Here is a 17860-nt window from a genome sequence, read left to right as displayed (position 1 = left end):
GTTCCCAGGAAGATAAATGATTAATAGATCAAAGATAGATGCTTTTCTGTGTCTGATGTGAATTCTGCAACACCTAGTGAAATAAATCTGTAGCTAAATTCTCTTTTGCTATTATAATTAGGTTCTAAGACAGTAAGGTATTCCTTTCAGTGAAAATCAGAATTACAGGAGCTTCAGCGGTGATTCAGCAGTTAACAGCACTGGCTGCTCTTCCAGACCTCCTGGGTTCGATTTCCTGCACCCACCTGGCAGCTCACAGCCATCCATGACTACAGTTCCGGGGATCTGGTACCCTCTTCTGGCCTCTTGCAGGCACCAGACACTCCTGTAGTGCACAGACACACAGGCAAAGTACCCATACATAGAAAATAATAAAAATAAATTTAAAACTATCCAAAATAATATCCAGAAGCACAGACAGGCAACTCTCTCTGAGTTCTAGGCCAGCCAGGACTACTGAAACCTTACCTCATTAAAAAAAAAAAAATCAGTCCCAGCACTCAGGAGGCAGATGCAGGTAGATTGCTGTGAATTCAAGGCCAGCCTGGTCTACAAAGTGAGTCCAGGACAGCCAGGCTACACAGAGAAACCCTGCCTCGAAAAACAAAAACAAACAGAACCAAAAGAGAGGGGGGGGGGGAGGGAAGAAATACATGTGGTTCAGCAAATAAGTGAAACACCCCACGAACGCAGTAATTCAACTCTGGATAAGCAGCCTAACATGGACATACACTGCAGAGGTACTAGAGACACCACATGATGCACTGTATTTAGGACTTTATTTTTTCTAAAGATAAGGAATTATGAATGGGAAGCCACTCTTAAGCTACAATGCAAACAGATTCCACAACATTTCTCTGAGTTTATACTCTTTTGCCACTAACACAGGTTTAGCACTTCTCTTACGCTTGCTGAATGAATGAAGTAATGATCCAACTTGGGGCATGAAGTTTCAGTGTGAACTTTAGTAAAACAGCCGTAAAAATACCTGAGATGTGTATTAGAAATAAGACACCTCCCTGCCATGTTCAAAAGGGATGTGGGATTCATTGAAAGTCTATTTTAGTTGTTGTTGGCGGCTGCTGGGGCAGGAGCCCAGGCCTCATACATGCAAGGCAGGTGCTGTCAGGAAGCTCCGCCCCCAGGCTGGAAGCACATCTTTAGGGAAAGATATGTTCCTGTTTGCATGAACAACATTTTACCGCTGAGGTCTTGCTCTCCTGTGGATTTCCCCAGCTTCTCCTATTTAGTCTCAGAACACAATGAGTGAAAAATTTGTATATATCAAATAATAATTCTTCCTTCTTAGGTGGCTGAATCTGTGGCCTACCTCTGGCCCTAGGGTTCTTAGAAGTACTAGTATCTTAAGTGGCTGGAAAAATTCATCTTCAGAGATGAAGCCAAGGCGCAGACTTCAGAAGTCTTCCTCGGCATTCAGGGTGCGTGATTGTTTGAGGTTCTTCAGTTTTTCAATGACAGAAGCCACCGATCTTTCTCCATGAATTTTGTTGTCTCTTGTTCGAACATTTACTGCATTATTTATTTTTTCCTTTTCACCAACCACTGTAGAAAGAAAGAGAAGTAAACATTTTCAAAATGAATGGCTTACCCGCCATAAGTTAGCCACGTGACACACGCCTGAGTTTCTCCTCAATGTTACTCCCTAAATTTCGGTGTGGTGAGGGTCGGGTTCTCCCTCCGCAGCTGAGCAGCTGGAGCGGAGGGACGGGGTCTCAGGCCTTCTGCTGCCTACTCCAGAGCACACCACTGTAGTCTGAGAGCACAGGTGGGAAGGGCTTTTTGTTTGTTTTGTTTTGTTTGTTCCTATGCATTTGATGACTCCAAGGAAACGTAATGTGGCTGGATCTAAGCAAGCCAACTGGAACGTTCTAGAATGGGGGAGAAGGGAAGCCTGTTCTTCCTCATAACTCATTCTGTGAGAAGATGCAGGAATCTGCACTCGTGTTTCTTCCCATATTGAATGAAGAAACTGTTAAGTGGAATTACAAGGATATTCACAAGTATAAAGGAAATGGAACCAGAAACGGAGAGACACAGACACGGCAAGGCTGAGTTCCCGGTTACTCTTTCAGTAGCTTAGCTATCTCCTCGGCCTTCCAGGTCACCGGCCACTCAGGGACCCTTCCACTTGGCTAATGTGACATGACTATCACAAGAAAGAGCCTGACTGAGACATCTCAGTCCCCTCTACAGCCAAACCTTGCCAGTGACCCGCTGTTGACCGAACGGCTCTGGCCAAGTTTTTGTTTTTTTGTTTTTTCTCTCTTTTCACTACAGACCCTTTCAACTTACAGAATGTATCTATACTATACCTCCAGGTATGTTAATATCGGTTTCTCTTGATTTTATTGTTAATTTTCATTTATTTTTTAAGCCAAAATTTTTGGACTTTGTACTTAATTACTCATGAGTACTCATGAGTCTCAGAGAATGTATCATTTCTTTTGATCATTTGAAATTTTTTCTACCCATAGCTTAATCTACGTTTTTTAATAAACCAGAAAATCAAAAAGGAATCATCTGAGCTTTGAAATGGGCTGGGGCAAAGGCAGTGCAGTTCCCCCAGAAGAAATAATCTTGGTGTTTGTCTCCATTTGGGCTTGAATGTTACCCATTGCTAGGAACATTGCACCACAGACTCCACATGGGGGAGCAGGACTCTGCCTTGTATACTACAGCTCAACAGTCAACTGTGGTAAGTAGCTACTATATAACCCCTCTTTTATTTTCTTGAAGTAAATCTCCAAGCTGAGCATCTGAAAAAAAAAATGAGCTTCAATTACCCAAAATAAAATTATATTGAGCCAGCTGTGCATTCCGTATTTTCTTATTTAGCGTACAACTGTCGTCTAAGTCCACATCGGCCATAAAGCCTTCTTCAAAGCATTCCTTGGACACCTAGAAGAAAGTGGGGGTGTCGTTACATCATTTACGGTAGCCAGACTCCACAGCAGCCCTGTGTCTCCCATCTCCTAGCACTGAGCCCTAGGTGGCTCCTGCTACACTGTTCAGAGCTGGTCTGTGTGACTCACAGTAAGGCATGGAAGGGAGGGAGGGAGGAATAGTTACTACCGAGTCTGGGTTGTCAAAGCCTCCCTTGCTCAGGAGGCCATCGACAGCAAGAGAAGCATCCCATACAGCGAGGACCTCAGGGTGGTGCCTGTGTCCCAAGGCTGAGTCCCATGAGGTGCCACGCTGGAGCCAACAGCTAGAGGGCTGGACAGACTGCTCAGCAGTTAAGAGCACCTGTTGCTCTTGCAGAGAACCGGGTTTCAGTTCCCAGCACAAGCCTGGTGGCTCAAAACCACCCCGAGTTCCAGGGGACCTTGTACCCTCTTCTAAACTCTTCAGACACCAGGCATACAGACAGGCAGGCAAAACACTCATACATAGAAAATAAGCCAGGTATGGTGGTGCACACCTGAAATCTCAGCACTCAGGAGGCAGAGGCAGGGGGATCTCAAGGCCAGCCTCATCTACATAGTGAGTTCCAGTACAGCCAGGACTACATAGAAAGACACTGTCTTTAAAAAAAAAAAAGCACAAACAAATATTATTTTTAACATTAAAAAATAGAACTAGCTAAGCTGCTCCCAGACTACTGCCCTCTCCCCCTGAAAGTAAGGTAGTAAATATTTATTATACTGTGTAGATAGGAAGGTGTTTTTCCTCAATAAACACACGTGGGATAGAGTAAGTGTGAGGTGCTTGGAAACACCCATTTCTCAAAAGCATTAAGAAAGCACAGCTCCATAGATATAACTCATGCATTGCTCCCAAGGACTGAAGGAAAGATTGTTATCAACATGCTAGCTAGTCATTATCTTAAAACATGAACATATCAAGTCATTGACTACACAGAATATATGACAAGTTATTATGCCCTTCAAATGTCTGTAATCTTACCTGTAGTGCATAATTTTCACAAGTTGGACCTACAGGGATGACCATTACCTGGCGAGGAGACAGCCAGAGAGGCCTGAAAAATATATAAAATATTTGTGCTTAAAGTCATTTCAAAATGACCACTTATGTGATTAAAAGTAATCAAAGCTTTATCATGGTGATCTTTATAAGACAGTGGTACTGGTAAAATGGCATAGAAGCAAATGAAACTTTATTAAGTTGGAAGGCAACAGTACAGACAGAAAAGGAAATTTGGAATTGTGATAGGAAAGTAAGGCAGGCACACTCTTGCACTCCTGAGCATCTATCCCCAAGAGCCTGGAATCCATACCCAACACCTCCACTCTGATGGCCACTGCAGCTTTATTTAGAGCAGCTCCAAACTAGATACAGCCCAATGTGTTTCTGCAGGTGAACAGTCAAACATGGTCAAGCACACGTGGGAACACCAAGAGCAATCGCAGTGAACCAACGACTGACAGAATACAGGTGGCTCTCAAGGGAGTCCAGTGAGCCTCCGAAAGCTGTACACTGCAGGGCCCTATTTATGTGACACTCTTGAAATGACAGACTTGTGGAGAAAAACATAGGTTGATGGTTGCTGGCTTAGTAGACAGCAGTGGGATAAAGGGAAACATGAGAGGCTGTTCCAGGCGCTGGCTCTCCTCAGTACCGTGACTGGTGTGATGACTTCATGTTTACATGGGACACAGTCTTACGGAACCACGTACACCCATGCATAGAATTAAGTGCATGTGAAATGGTAACATCTGAACAGGGTTAGCAATATCAATGCTTATATCCTATTTGTGATTGATGTACTGTATAATTCTGGGGGAATGTGGGTGCCCTGGCTAGTCGTAGGTCAACTTGACACAAGCTAGAGTTATCTGAAAGGAGAGAACCTCAATTAAGAAAATGCCTCCATAAGGTCTAGCTGTAGGGCATTTTCTTAATTAGTGATTGATAAGGGAGGGCCCAGCCCACTGTGGGTGGTGCCATCTCTAGGCTAGTAGTCCTGGATTCTGTAAGAAAGCGGGCTGTGCAAGCCATGGGGAGCAAGGCAGTAAGCAGCACCCCTCCATGGCCTCTGCATCAGCTCCTGCCTCCAGGTTCCTGCCCTGTGTGAGTTCCTGTCCTGACTTCCTTCAGTGATGGACTTCCTCTTGTTCACGGTGTTTCATCACAGCAATAGAAACCCTATGTGTGAAAATTATGCAGTTCTCTGTATTATTTCTTACAACTACATGTGAACCTATGATTACGCTAAAATATAATGCTGTTTTTAAAAATATAGAGGGTTATGTTTAATGTGAGACACATTTACCTTTTTCTTCACTGTGGTGAGAACTTAGTTTAGCAGTGGAATGGAGGGCAGTGGGGACCATTCCCAGCTGCTACTTTAAGAATATACATAGTCACATACTTTTTTCTTAAATTATAGAAATGATGCATAAAATCAAATACTTGGCAAAACTGACAAGCACAGTGTATAAAGTAAAATGTTTGCTTTTAGGCTCTGGCCTCACCCACACCCCAACCTACTTCCCCTAGGGAATCTCACTCTTGGAGACATTGTCATGACAAGTCTGGCAGGTGTTTGAAGTCTTGAGGTATGGAGTGTGGGGATTATGACTGAGTCTCTGAGGAGAGACTGGGCACTTCACACAGGGTCACCTCCTGTCCCCTACTGCATGTCCCAGGCCCACCAGCTTCCCTTAGGGTTTGGCCCACTTTACTACTCCTTTCTAGCACAAGGCACCACCACCTCACCTACTTCCACATATCAAAACAGAGCCAACTATAATGAAATATGAGCATGTTCATTCATACTCAGGGAGCATGTGCATCACACCTGCGCTTTTGGCTTCTGTGGAATCTCAATAGTTTAGCCTCTCGGTGAGACCACAAGTACATTGCTCTAAATGAGTTATCAGGAATGCCCACGGCTTTCTAGCTAAGCTGGACCTTTGCTAGATGCTCCGTTCAGACATTTCCTTCCTTACTTTTACTGATGAGAGGGATGAGGGCAGCATGCTGCCTGGGAACAGTGTCATTTGGCAAGGCTGATGCAATGGTGCAGAACTTTCAGAGGAACTGAGGCAGTGGCCCTGACAGTGGTACCCAACATTTACTGTGGGAGTGGGAAGGGCTGTGTGTAGGGACGATAGCTCTGGAGACAGTGGATTCTGAAGCTAGAGCTAAGCTCTATTGGCAGAGGAGGCTATTGTTCACTGGTGGATGCTGGTCTGCAGCATCAGTATCCCAAGGTGTGTTATATTAGTGCCAGCAGGTGCTGTGGCTATCAGTGAGGCAGTTGCCTCTCAGCATGGGGTTCCTGGGTCCAGGGATGCTGGCTCACCCCCTCACTTCTCTGCTAAGAAACTACTCCATGGCTTTGCTGGGAGAACAGGGCAAAGCAACATCCAGAGCTCCCACATTTCTAGGGAGATCACTATCTTCGGGAATCAGCCTTGCTTGATGAAAGGGAGCCAAAGCAGCAATCAGCTGCTCCATGCTAGCTTGCTGCTCCTCTAAACTAGGACTGGTCACTACTGATGAGAATTGAGTCCTCGGGAGGGGTGTAGCAAGGTGGAACCTAGTGAGGGCACACTCATGTGGTGGCTCTCATGAATATGCTTTAGTGGCCACTGTTCATGAACCACGGATTGGGTACTCTTGTGTTTGACTACTCAAAAAGCCCTCGACAGTAAGGGCCTTCTGCTGGGCGATTCCACCACCACGGGTGTCTTAGTTAGGGTTTCTATTGCTATGAGGAAAAAACATGACCGAAGCAACCAGGAGAGAAAAAGGTTTATATTACTTACACTGTTCACCCTGAAGGAAGCCAGGGCAGGAACTCAAACAGGACAGGAGGCAGGAGCTGATGTAGAGGCTGTGGAGGGGTGCTGCTTACTGACTTGCTCCCTGTGGCTTGTTCAGCCTGCTTTCTTACAGACTGCAGGACCACCAGCCCAGGGGTGTCCCCACCCACAGTGGGCTGGGTCCTCTCCCATTAATTATTAATTAAGAGAACACCCTACAATCAGATCTTATGGAGGCATTTTCTTAACTCAGGCACCCTCCTTTAGTTAACTCTAGCTTGTATCAGTTGACATAAAACTAGCCAGTGCAACGGCCCATGGCTGTTATCAGCAACATTCCTCTTCCCCAAAGCTGTCACCTATTTTTTAATCCAATTGCTTCTACATAATTGTGACCAGAATGGCATTCGCTGACCACACCTGTGGCCAGCTTGCTTCCAGGAGAGAGGACCCCAAGCTATAGCACATGATAGCATTTGCTTTCCTTGCTAGGCCTGTGCTGCTGGGGTAGCTTCTCTACAATGGTGCTGGTGTACTGTGTGGACCACACGAGGATTGGATGTCTTTCTCTCAGTCACTGGCTACAGGGATCCCTGTGGGATACCAATCAGAGTCTCAGAGTTGAAAGGATGACAGTGAGGTAAGATGCCTTTTCCAGACAACAACACAAACTCCAGTGGGCTTGAAAAGGGTGAAAAGATAACTCAACCCTGAGAGTCCTTAAATAAAGGGCAATGGTACAGTTTTGTGTCACTCTGCTTGAACCCCCTGTTTTCCCACCAGCCACGTGGAACAAGAATCCTCTGTTTGCTGTGTGGATACTTGCTAACTATGAGGCAGAAACTTCATCTGTTCGGCCTGGATTTTAGAGCAGCGTCCACCCAGCTTCCCCGTGCACGGCACTCACCATTTGCCCCCATAGTTCTCTGAGAGGATGGCTATCATCCTTTCCACAGACCCCAGGATGGCGCGGTGAATGATCACAGGCCTGGTCTTATCGTCCCCATCCTTACTGGAAAAATGAAAGGAAAAAAAATGTGTATAAGTTACCTTCCATTTTGTTTTTGTTTTTGTTTTTTTCAAGACAGAGTTTCTCTGTGTAGCTTTGGCTGTCCTGGACTCGCTTTGTAGACCAGGCTGGCCTCGAACTCACAGTGATTCTCCTGCAGGTTGGTGAAACAAACAAACATGGAGAGGTCCTCACCTAACCTAATTCACACGCTAAAAGAGCACACTGTCACCACATACCTTCCTGCTGATGCTCACTGCAGACTCAGGCAGAAGGCTGAGTATCCCAGAGAGCTTGGCCCTGGGTTTGGGGAAAGGAGGTATGGGAGCAGACTGAACTCATTCCTGTGGGGACTTGTGCAAATGTCGCCATGGGGAGCAGTATGGAATATTCCTAAATGTTATTTGCTGTTTTATGTAGGAAGTAAAGGACAAATACGATAAGGTCTCTGCAGGCCTCTATGTATCCAAAATTTTCTCTTATCTTTTATTTTAATCAACCAGTGATATAAAATTATGCTTATACACTTATGATATCCAACAAACTTTAGGATATCTGCCAAATCCCCCTCAGATAATCTCAGCAGCCTAGACCTCATGGGCAAGTTTGAAGAGGATTGGTAACTATGCCATATCTTTTCTCAGGAATGGATGTTGAGCTCTGTCCGATGCCCTGCCTCATGGCTGTGTGCAATGGGTACCAACATACTGCCCTCAGTGAGCCCACAGTACCCACACTTGCCCTCAGTGAGCCCACAGTACCCACACTGCCCTCAGTGAGCCCACAGTACCCACACTGCCCTCAGTGAGCCCACAGTACCCACACTGCCCACAGTGAGCCCACAGTACCCACACTGCCCTCAGTGAGCCCACAGTACCCACACTGCCCTCAGTGAGCCCACAGTACCCACACTGCCCACAGTGAGCCCACAGTGCCCACACTGCCCTCAGTGAGCCCACAGTACCCAAACTGCCCTCAGTGAGCCCACAGTACCCACACTGCCCTCAGTGAGCCCACAGTACCCACACTGCCCACAGTGAGCCCACAGTACCCACACTGCCCACAGTGAGCCCACAGTACCCACACTGCCCTCAGTGAGCCCACAGTGCCCACACTGCCCACAGTGAGCCCACAGTACCCACACTGCCCACAGTGAGCCCACAGTACCCACACTGCCCACAGTGAGCCCACAGTACCCACACTGCCCTCAGTGAGCCCGCAGTACCCACACTGCCCTCAGTGAGCCCACAGTGCCCACACTGTCCACAGTGAGCCCACAGTACCCACACTGCCCACAGTGAGCCCACAGTACCCACACTGCTCTCAGTGAGCCCGCAGTACCCACACTGCCCTCAGTGAGCCCACAGTGCCCACACTGCCCACAGTGAGCCCACAGTACCCACACTGTCCTCAGTGAGCCCACAGTGCCCACACTGCCCACAGTGAGCCCACAGTACCCACACTGTCCTCAGTGAGCCCACAGTACCCACACTGCCCACAGTGAGCCCACAGTACCCACACTGCCCACAGTGAGCCCACAGTACCCACACTGCCCTCAGTGAGCCCGCAGTACCCACACTGCCCTCAGTGAGCCCACAGTGCCCACACTGCCCACAGTGAGCCCACAGTACCCACACTGCCCACAGTGAGCCCACAGTACCCACACTGCTCTCAGTGAGCCCGCAGTACCCACACTGCCCTCAGTGAGCCCACAGTGCCCACACTGCTCTCAGTGAGCCCGCAGTACCCACACTGCTCTCAGTGAGCCCGCAGTACCCACACTGCTCTCAGTGAGCCCACAGTACCCACACTGTCATCAGTGAGCCCACAGTGCCCACACTGCCCTCAGTGAGCCCACAGTACCCACACTGCCCACAGTGAGCCCACAGTACCCACACTGCCCTCAGTGAGCCCACAGTGCCCACACTGCCCACAGTGAGCCCACAGTACCCACACTGTCCTCAGTGAGCCCACAGTGCCCACACTGCCCACAGTGAGCCCACAGTGCCCACACTGCCCACAGTGAGCCCACAGTACCCACACTGCCCACAGTGAGCCCACAGTACCCACACTGTCATCAGTGAGCCCACAGTGCCCACACTGCCCACAGTAGCGATGCTTCATGCTCCTGTTCCCTAGGCCTCAAAATCACATCAGCTCCTTCTCCAGCATACGCCCCAACACAGCCACCTGGTTCATCTTCCTGACACTGCCTGGTTCTAACCAGCACCATCTCCGACCTGTCTAAGGACCAGTGCTCTTTGCTCCCCACCCTCCCTCCACACACTCCTAGGATGGATGGCTTACATGGACCGTCTAGTCCCCTCCATTCCCCCTCAAGTGAGAAGTGGTTGTTTATTTGTTATAATAACCCTGATAGAAAATATCCTATGAAAATGACTGGATTTTAAATATGACAATAACATTTTTCCCCCAAAAGGGAGACTTACAGCTGTGGGCAGTTTTAATGGAAATTCTAACAATTATCTAAAAGAGAAATAACGCCAAATGCACCTCATCTTTTCCAGGAAGCAGAATGGAAAGGAACATGCTTCCGGTGGCTTTAAAAGAACAACACTCTTAGGCACTGAGCCATACTAAGCTGGTACAAGAAAATAAAGCTACAGTCCAGTCTCCTGTATGAATGTGCAGTCCAACAGGCTCAACAAACTAATGACAGGATCAGGGCCCACATGGCTTTTACCCTAGCAGTGTAAGGCTGGTTCAGTATTCTAACTAAACACCACCTGCCATATCCGCAAGCTAAAGGAAACACATAACACAATTCTTGATAAATTCTTTGGACACTAGAAAGATCGGGGAGCACTTTTTCCCTTTTGTAGGGGAGGGGGTTGAATCCAAGGCCTGGCAAAGGCTAAGCAACCACTCTGTCACTAAGCGCCACCTCCAGCCCGAGAAGTGGGAGGCTCCAGCTGGTGGGAGGTGATTAGGTTGGGGGTAGGGGGCAAGGGTGGGGGCTCGGGGGGATACCCCAGGAAGGGGTCACTGTAGTTCTCACACAGCTAGGTTAGCTCTCCAGAGAAGCAGGGTTGCCTTGTGCCTGTGAAGTCTGCTGCACCAAACCACTTCCTTTTCTACGGCTCTGCCACGTGGGAAGCTGGAGAAGGCCCGTGCCAGATGCCTGTGCCATGCTGTCTGGACTTTAGAGCTGCCATAATTTTAGCCGAATAAATCCAGTTTCTTTATGAGGTACCCAGCCCTAAGTAGTTTTACCTGGCAACATAAATGGCTGAAGAAAATACCCAGATTACAAAGGTGTAAACAAATGTATAGTATATGACATAGACACCAGAACTCACTAGTGCTTGTTTCTGTATTCTCATGATCTTAAGACAGGTAGTGAAGGTATTTGAGTCACTCACCTAACATATGTGAGATTAAACCTAATAGGCAGTTGGAAGTCCAGCTGGATTGTAGCACACTGATGGTATCTGCCAATGGCATCTTTAATTTGTATATCAATCTGTAAATTAAGTAATGCTTGTTTAGAAACAGTTTTTATTTTTTATAATGCCCCCCTTTCTCTCAGAATATGTTCTACTTACTTTAGGGCCATAGAATGCTCCATCTCCTGGGTTTATTTTCCATGGTTTTCCAAATTCCATCAAGCTATTCTGCAGTTGCTATTTTATTTTAAAAGAAAGATTATTTTAAAAACCTCCTACATTATCACATATTCATCCTTTTTACCATATAGCTCATCAGTATCTATACATATTAGTTATATCCTACCTTTATTTAATTCATACTTATCAACAACACACTGGGGGGAAAGAACCACTTTCTAAATTGTTCTAGAAGATTCTAGAAAAGACCTTCCTTCCAGTACAGGCCTCCTCTGACCTACAAACAGGCCTTCTCTGACCTACAAATTGACAGCAGGTGCCTCCTAGTTTGTTTCCATGTCGCTGTGATAGAACCATGACCAAAACCAACTCAGGGAAAGAAACGGTTTCTTTTATCTCACAATTCCCAGGTCACAGTCTATCACTGATGAAGTCAGCTTGGGAACCAAGAGGCAGCAGCTGAAGCACAGGCCATTGAGGAACACTGCTTACTGGCTTGCTCCCCATTTCATACTTAGCTACTGTTTCTGTACCTTCCAGAACCTCCTGCCCAGGGGTGGCACTACACTATTAGTGGGCTGGGCCCTCCTGTATCAGTCAGGAGTCAAAAACAAACAAAAAACAAAAACAAAAAACCAACAAAGCAACAAAACAAAACTCCAAAAGTCTCATAGACATGAGCATGCCTACAGGTCAATGTGATGGATGTAATCCCCCAGTTGAGATTCTCTCTCTAAGATAGGTCGAGGTTTGTGACAAGTTGACAAAAACAAACCAGAACGTGTCTCCTCGTGATGGGGCTGAGAGCTATTTCTTGTTTGGGTGGGTGGGGCTTCCACACATGACGATGCACGGGAGCCTTGATCCTGCTTCCCTGTACTCACTGAGTATGTCCCTACTTCCCTTTGTGCCTCTGAGGGGCACAGAGGGGCAGCCCTTTTGAGTTCCCGGGCTTTTCAGCCTAAGCCAGTTCAGGCTTGAGCTGCAGCCTGTGGTGAGGGTTCTTGGCTCTAGCTGACAGTGAGTGGGTGTCCGGATAAGCACTAACAGAAGACGCCTTGGGTCAGCTTCCTGGAGAGCATGGAGGCAAAAGTCAAAACGCCACCCAGATTCCTGTCACAATCCAACATACTGAAGAGGAGGAGGGGTTGGATACTTGGTAATGCAGGGGTCTGTGGGAAGTCAAGGCAGCAATGTCACCTCTGAGCTGCAGCGGAAAATACCAAGGTAACTGGCTCCTGGGTCACGGAGGGCTCTCGCAGGTCCCAGTCCAAGTGTGCTCTTGACAGAGAGAATCTCATTTCTGAGATGCTAGCAACATCCCAAGTGGACCTAACCCTACAGAAGCAGCACCCCTCTCCTAGGACCAAGAAAGGGCACCTGCACGGGGGTGCTTCTCAGGCTTGAAGGAGAAGGGGTACAAGACAGAGAAACTAAGGCCCCGTGACAGCAATTAGAGGACCCCGGAACTCCTAAGGCATTAAAACACCAAAGACAGGCCAAGGTTTGGGGAAGAATACAAAGCAGAGGTCACCAGATTTCTAATTTGTGGACGCAGGATGAGGCAATGCGATAGGAACGGGAGTAGCTATAGGCAGGGCTAAGAAAGCTTTGGGCTTTTTCAAGGTAGCTCAGAGACTTGGGAAGAAGACGAGGATGACAACAGCGCAACAGTAAAATAAACCCCTTCAGATGCTCATCTCACTCACTCCCAGATGATCAAAGATGGTCACTGTGGGAAAAGGCTCCCAAAGTAGAGGAAGGTCTGTCATGTGATACCATATTCCTGGGAGACTTCAGCCTTGGCTGCTAAATTCTAGCCATATCAACCAAAAAAGCAAAAGCATCAAGACTTCTGTGTGACTGAGTCATTGTCCTTCCTGGCACAGGAGACCCCATTTAACTTTGATCCTCCATTCAGTAGACAGGGAAGAGCGTAGAAAGGGCACGGGCTGGAGTATGTGAGGAGGAGACTATCAGCTTAAGCCGAGCCTGTGTCTGAGCACCTCCGCCCGGCATCCATCTACTCAGAACACGAAAATAACTGCGAGACTCTTTATATGGTGCCTCCGCTCTCCTGCCTCCTGGGACATGTTTAGTTTCTGTGAGCATTTTAGGAAGAAGGGGACCAGCACTGAATTGTACAAATGAAAACCTCACATCAGGAGCTAAGTGTGGCCCAGATGATCACCATGGAGGTGGGAACTGGCTAGCCACATTCCGCAGGCCCAGACTCCTCAGTCTGAAGGGCCAGGGACCTGCGGTCTCTTGGGCTTTTGTCACAGTGCTTACCCTTTCAGCTTCATCCCACACCTCAGTCTCTCCTAGGAACTGCTCAGGCCTTGTCGACAGGTTTAATTGAAAAGAGAAGCCAAATGTTGAGTAAACAGACTGTAAAAAGTGCAAGCATCCTTTTATTTCTTCTTCAATCTGAAATCAAAACAGGTGAAACACTCAAATGGAACACCAATTTAAATCCACTTATAATACAGTATTTTCAATAGTAAATAATTTTGTTAAATAGTTATTAAGACTAATTTTAAAATCTTTTAACATTTTTACGTGAATATGAGTGTTTGCCTGTATGTACGCATACCACATGCCTGCCTGATGTCTGCATAGGCAAGATGGCGGCATCAGAGCCCTAGGAGTGGAATTATAGATAGTTGTGAGCTATAAATGTAGGTGCTGGGTCCTTTGCAAGAACAGCAGGATTCTTAACCAATGAGAGCCATCTCTCCAGCCCCATAGAGCCTGACTTTAACACACAATTGCTAACATTTACTATACTTTCTTTTAGACTTTTAGGCATCTTAGTGCATCTCCGCAGGCACACTTTATATAGCATTGTATCCTACAGATGTCATGGTTTACAAACTCAGATGAGTGCAAAAACCCAGCTTCCCTTCACCCTCCTCCATTAGCAGCGGCATCTGACTAAGCACTTCCTCTCCACATGTTTAGGACCACATCTGGCAAGGGTATGTTTTACTTTAACCATTAAACACAACTTAGTGAACTCACAAGGAAAAGAGAACATTTACTTACTTTTACTTTCACACTTTTAAAGTCTCTCATGCTCTAAGACTCCGCCCACCACTCCCTTCCCACGGCTATCCTTCTGAGGGATGGCTGACTGACGTCTCTATCACCTCTAGCCTGGGAATTCTGGCTTGACAGTGCTTTCTTATAGTCCTTGAAAAAGGCTAAACTACTGCTGACCTCTGTGTGAGGAGCTGTCATTCAACTTGTCATTCAACTTTTCTCTGCCTTCCATCTTCTTTCTGTTCCCCCCGCAACCCACATTTAACTCACATCTTAGTATGGATTTCTCTGGGTATGTCCTGTCTTGGAACCTGCTTGGCTTCCTGACTGCTGGTTTGTGTCCTTTATTGGATTTGACAAGTTCTCAGCCACCATTTAAGAGCCCCTCCCATCTCCCTGCAGAGGATGATGACATGGATGTCAGGTGAGGGGTGGGGTGGTGGTGGTGGGGTCAGTCACAGCCAGTGTCTTCCCCAGTTTAATTTCCTGCCTTTCAGATTCTATCCTTATTTTTATATCTATAGGTTCTTTTGTCTCCTCTGTTCTGTTCATGAATTCAATTATTGAGCTTTTATTTTGGCTTTTAATTACACATTTCATTGTAATTTGTCTGCTTAGTTCTTCAGTATGGTCTTTAATTCTTCTCTAAAATTTCCCTGTTCGGAGTCTTGGAATGGTTTTCATTGGTTGGAAATGGGTTGTAGCTGTTCCCGAAAGCATTCTTATGATGGCTGCCTTAACATCTTTGTAATGGAGCTGGAGAGACAGCTCAAAGTCTCTTCCCAATACACAACCTGAATTCCCAGGAAGCTCACAACTGCCTGTGACTCTGTCAGACAACTTGTACTGGCCTCTGAGAGCACTTGAACACACACACACACACACACACACACACACACACACACACGGTCATCTCAGTGTTGCTGTTCAAGGGTTGTCCTTTTTCATTCAAGATGAGATTTTCTAATTGTTGGAACAATGGATGGTTTTCAGCTTCTGAGCCCCAGGTATTTAGGGTATGACTCTGGATCAGAACCTTTCTTTGGCTGCTTTTTTTTTTTTTTTTTTTTCTAACACTGCTCCAGCCTAACTGTTCCCAGGCAGGGGTGGGGTTTCTTCCTCAGGGATGAACCAGCTCATTTTTGCTGCCCAGTGGCTTGGTGGCTCTGGCTCTTCTCACGGCCTTTGTGAACCACAGAGCACATGACCTGACCAACACTGGGCAAGGCCTACCGTCTGCAAGCGGAACTGCAGATGTTACTCTTTCTAATCTGGATGTTTGCTTATTATTTCATCAGGAGATTTTCCAGTGTAATTATTGCTGACTGAGGCAACGAGAAGTGACATCCTGGTCTTGCTCCTGCTTAGGTTTTTCAGAAGTGCCTGTCGAGGAAATTCTCTTCCTTTTTTCTTAGAGTTTTCAATGAGGAACGACCAGTTGGTTTTTCCTGATGCTTTCCCAGCATCTGCTGATACAGTAATTATTGAGATATGCTTCTTTCTTTTTAAAAAAAATGATCTTTTAATTAATTTATTTATTTTTATTATAATTTATTTACATTACACATCAATTGTAATCCCCTTGCTCTTATCTTCCTGTTCCAACGCACCCTCCCCTAGACCTCTGACCAGTGGGGTCCTACTCCCCCACCGTCTGACCACAGCCTATCCAGTCTCATCTGGATAGTCTGCATCCCCTTCCTCTGTGGCCCCACAGGGCTTCTCCACCAAGAAGCAGTGATCAAATTGTGGGCATTAGAGTTCATATCAGAGGCAGATCCCTGCTCTCCTCTCCCCTTCTCCATGTGGAGAATGAACTGTCCATCAGCTACACCTGATCAGGGGGATTGGCTCTCTGTATGCATTGTCCTTGGTTGGTGCATCAGTTTGTGCAGGCCCCCTGGGTACAAAGCCACTTCATAGTCTCTTTGTGGAGTGTCTGAAACCCTCCCACTCTGTCCTTTCATCCCCCATCTCTTCCATATAACTCGAAGTTCTTGACCAAGAGTCTCAGTATCTGATCTGATCCCCCTCTGGGTGGAGTCTTTCAGTGTACATCTATTTTGGACTAATATCCACTTATAAGTAAGTATATACCATGCATGTCTTTCTGGGTCTGTGTTACCTCACTCAGGATGATTGTTTCTAGTTCCATCCATTTACCTGCAAATTTAAAGACTTTCTTGTTTTTGATAGCACAGTAGTACTTCATTGTGTAAATACACCACAGTTTCTTTATCCATTCTTCAGTTGTGGGACATCTAGGTGTTTCAAGATTCTGCCTATTATGAACTATGTTCTAGGAACATAGTTGAGCAAATGTCCTTGTTGTATGGTGGAGCATCTTTCCGGTATATGCCTAGGAGTGGTATAACTGGATCTTGAGGTAATACTATTCCCAATTTTCTGAGAAAAGGCCAGATTAATTTCAAAAGTGGTTGTACAAGTTTGCACTCTCAGCCAGGCGTGGTGGCACATGCTTTTAATCCTGGCAGAGGCAGGCAGATCTCTGTGAGTTCAAGAGCAGCCTGGGCTACAAAGTGAGTCCAGGACAGCCAAGGCTACACAGAGAAACCCTGTCTCAACAACAACCCCCAAAACAAACAAGTTTGCACTCCCACAAGCAATGGAGGAGTGTTCCCCTTTTTCTACATCCTTGATAGCATGTGCTGTCACTTGAGTTTTTGATCTTAGCCATTCTGATAGGTGTAAGATGGAATCTCAGAGTCATTTTGATTCGCATTTCCCTGATGACTAAGGATGTTGAGCATTCTTTTAAGCATTTCTCAGCCATCCATTATTCCTCTGTTGAGCATTCTCTGCTTAGCTCTGTACCTCATTTTTTAATTGGGATATTTGACTTGGTGGTGTTTAATTTCTTCAGTTATTTATATATTTTGAATATTAGCCTTTTGTCAGATGTAGGGTTGGTGAAGATCTCTTCCCAGTCTGTTGGCTGTCATTTTGCTTGTTGACAGTATCTCCTGCCTTACAGAAGCTTTTCAGTTTCATGAGGTCTCATTTATTAGTTGTTGATCTTAGAGCCAGAGCTGTTGGTATTCTGTTCAGGAAGTTGTCTCCTGTGCCAAGGAGTTCAAGGCTCTTCCCCACTTTTTCTTCTAACAGATTTAGTGTCAGGCCTTTAATCCACTTGGACTTTAGTTTTGTGCATGGTGAAAAATAGCAGGCTACCAAGAAGAGACTTGATACCCTATGAGCATATACAGGGGGAGGAAATCCCCCTCAGTCACAGTCATAGGAGAGGGGAGTAAGGGGAAAATGGAAGAGAGGGAGGAATGGGAGGATAGAAGGGATGGGATAACAACTGAGATGTAATATGAATAAATTAATAAAATTAAATTAAAAAAGAGAAAAATATGGGCCTATTTGCATTTCTCTACATATAGACATACAGTTAGACTAGCACCATTTGTTGAAGATGTTATCTTTTTTTCCATTGTATGAAT

The 17860-nt window shown here is 46.2% G+C and overlaps 1 protein-coding gene across 1 annotated transcript in view; it reads right to left on the bottom strand.

Annotated features, from left to right (window-relative positions):
• Positions 1 to 770: 770 nt before the first annotated feature.
• The window catches only part of TARS3 (threonyl-tRNA synthetase 3), a 54498-nt gene continuing 37408 nt past the window's right edge, over positions 771 to 17860 (bottom strand). Inside the window, exons 13-19 of the mRNA XM_084772907.1 lie at positions 13641 to 13778; positions 11328 to 11405; positions 11145 to 11245; positions 7660 to 7764; positions 3928 to 4000; positions 2805 to 2919; positions 771 to 1563 (exon numbers count right to left, since the gene is read on the bottom strand). Of these exons, the coding sequence (XP_084629033.1) occupies positions 1415 to 1563; positions 2805 to 2919; positions 3928 to 4000; positions 7660 to 7764; positions 11145 to 11245; positions 11328 to 11405; positions 13641 to 13778 (759 nt within the window). The 3' untranslated portion in view covers positions 771 to 1414. The remainder of the gene's footprint in view (positions 1564 to 2804; positions 2920 to 3927; positions 4001 to 7659; positions 7765 to 11144; positions 11246 to 11327; positions 11406 to 13640; positions 13779 to 17860) is intronic.

The sequence above is a fragment of the Acomys minous genome (assembly GCF_964271855.1).
Source record: "Acomys minous genome assembly, chromosome: 2".
Classification (NCBI taxonomy): domain Eukaryota; kingdom Metazoa; phylum Chordata; class Mammalia; order Rodentia; family Muridae; genus Acomys; species Acomys minous.
This window is presented reverse-complemented; position numbering and strand designations above follow the sequence as displayed.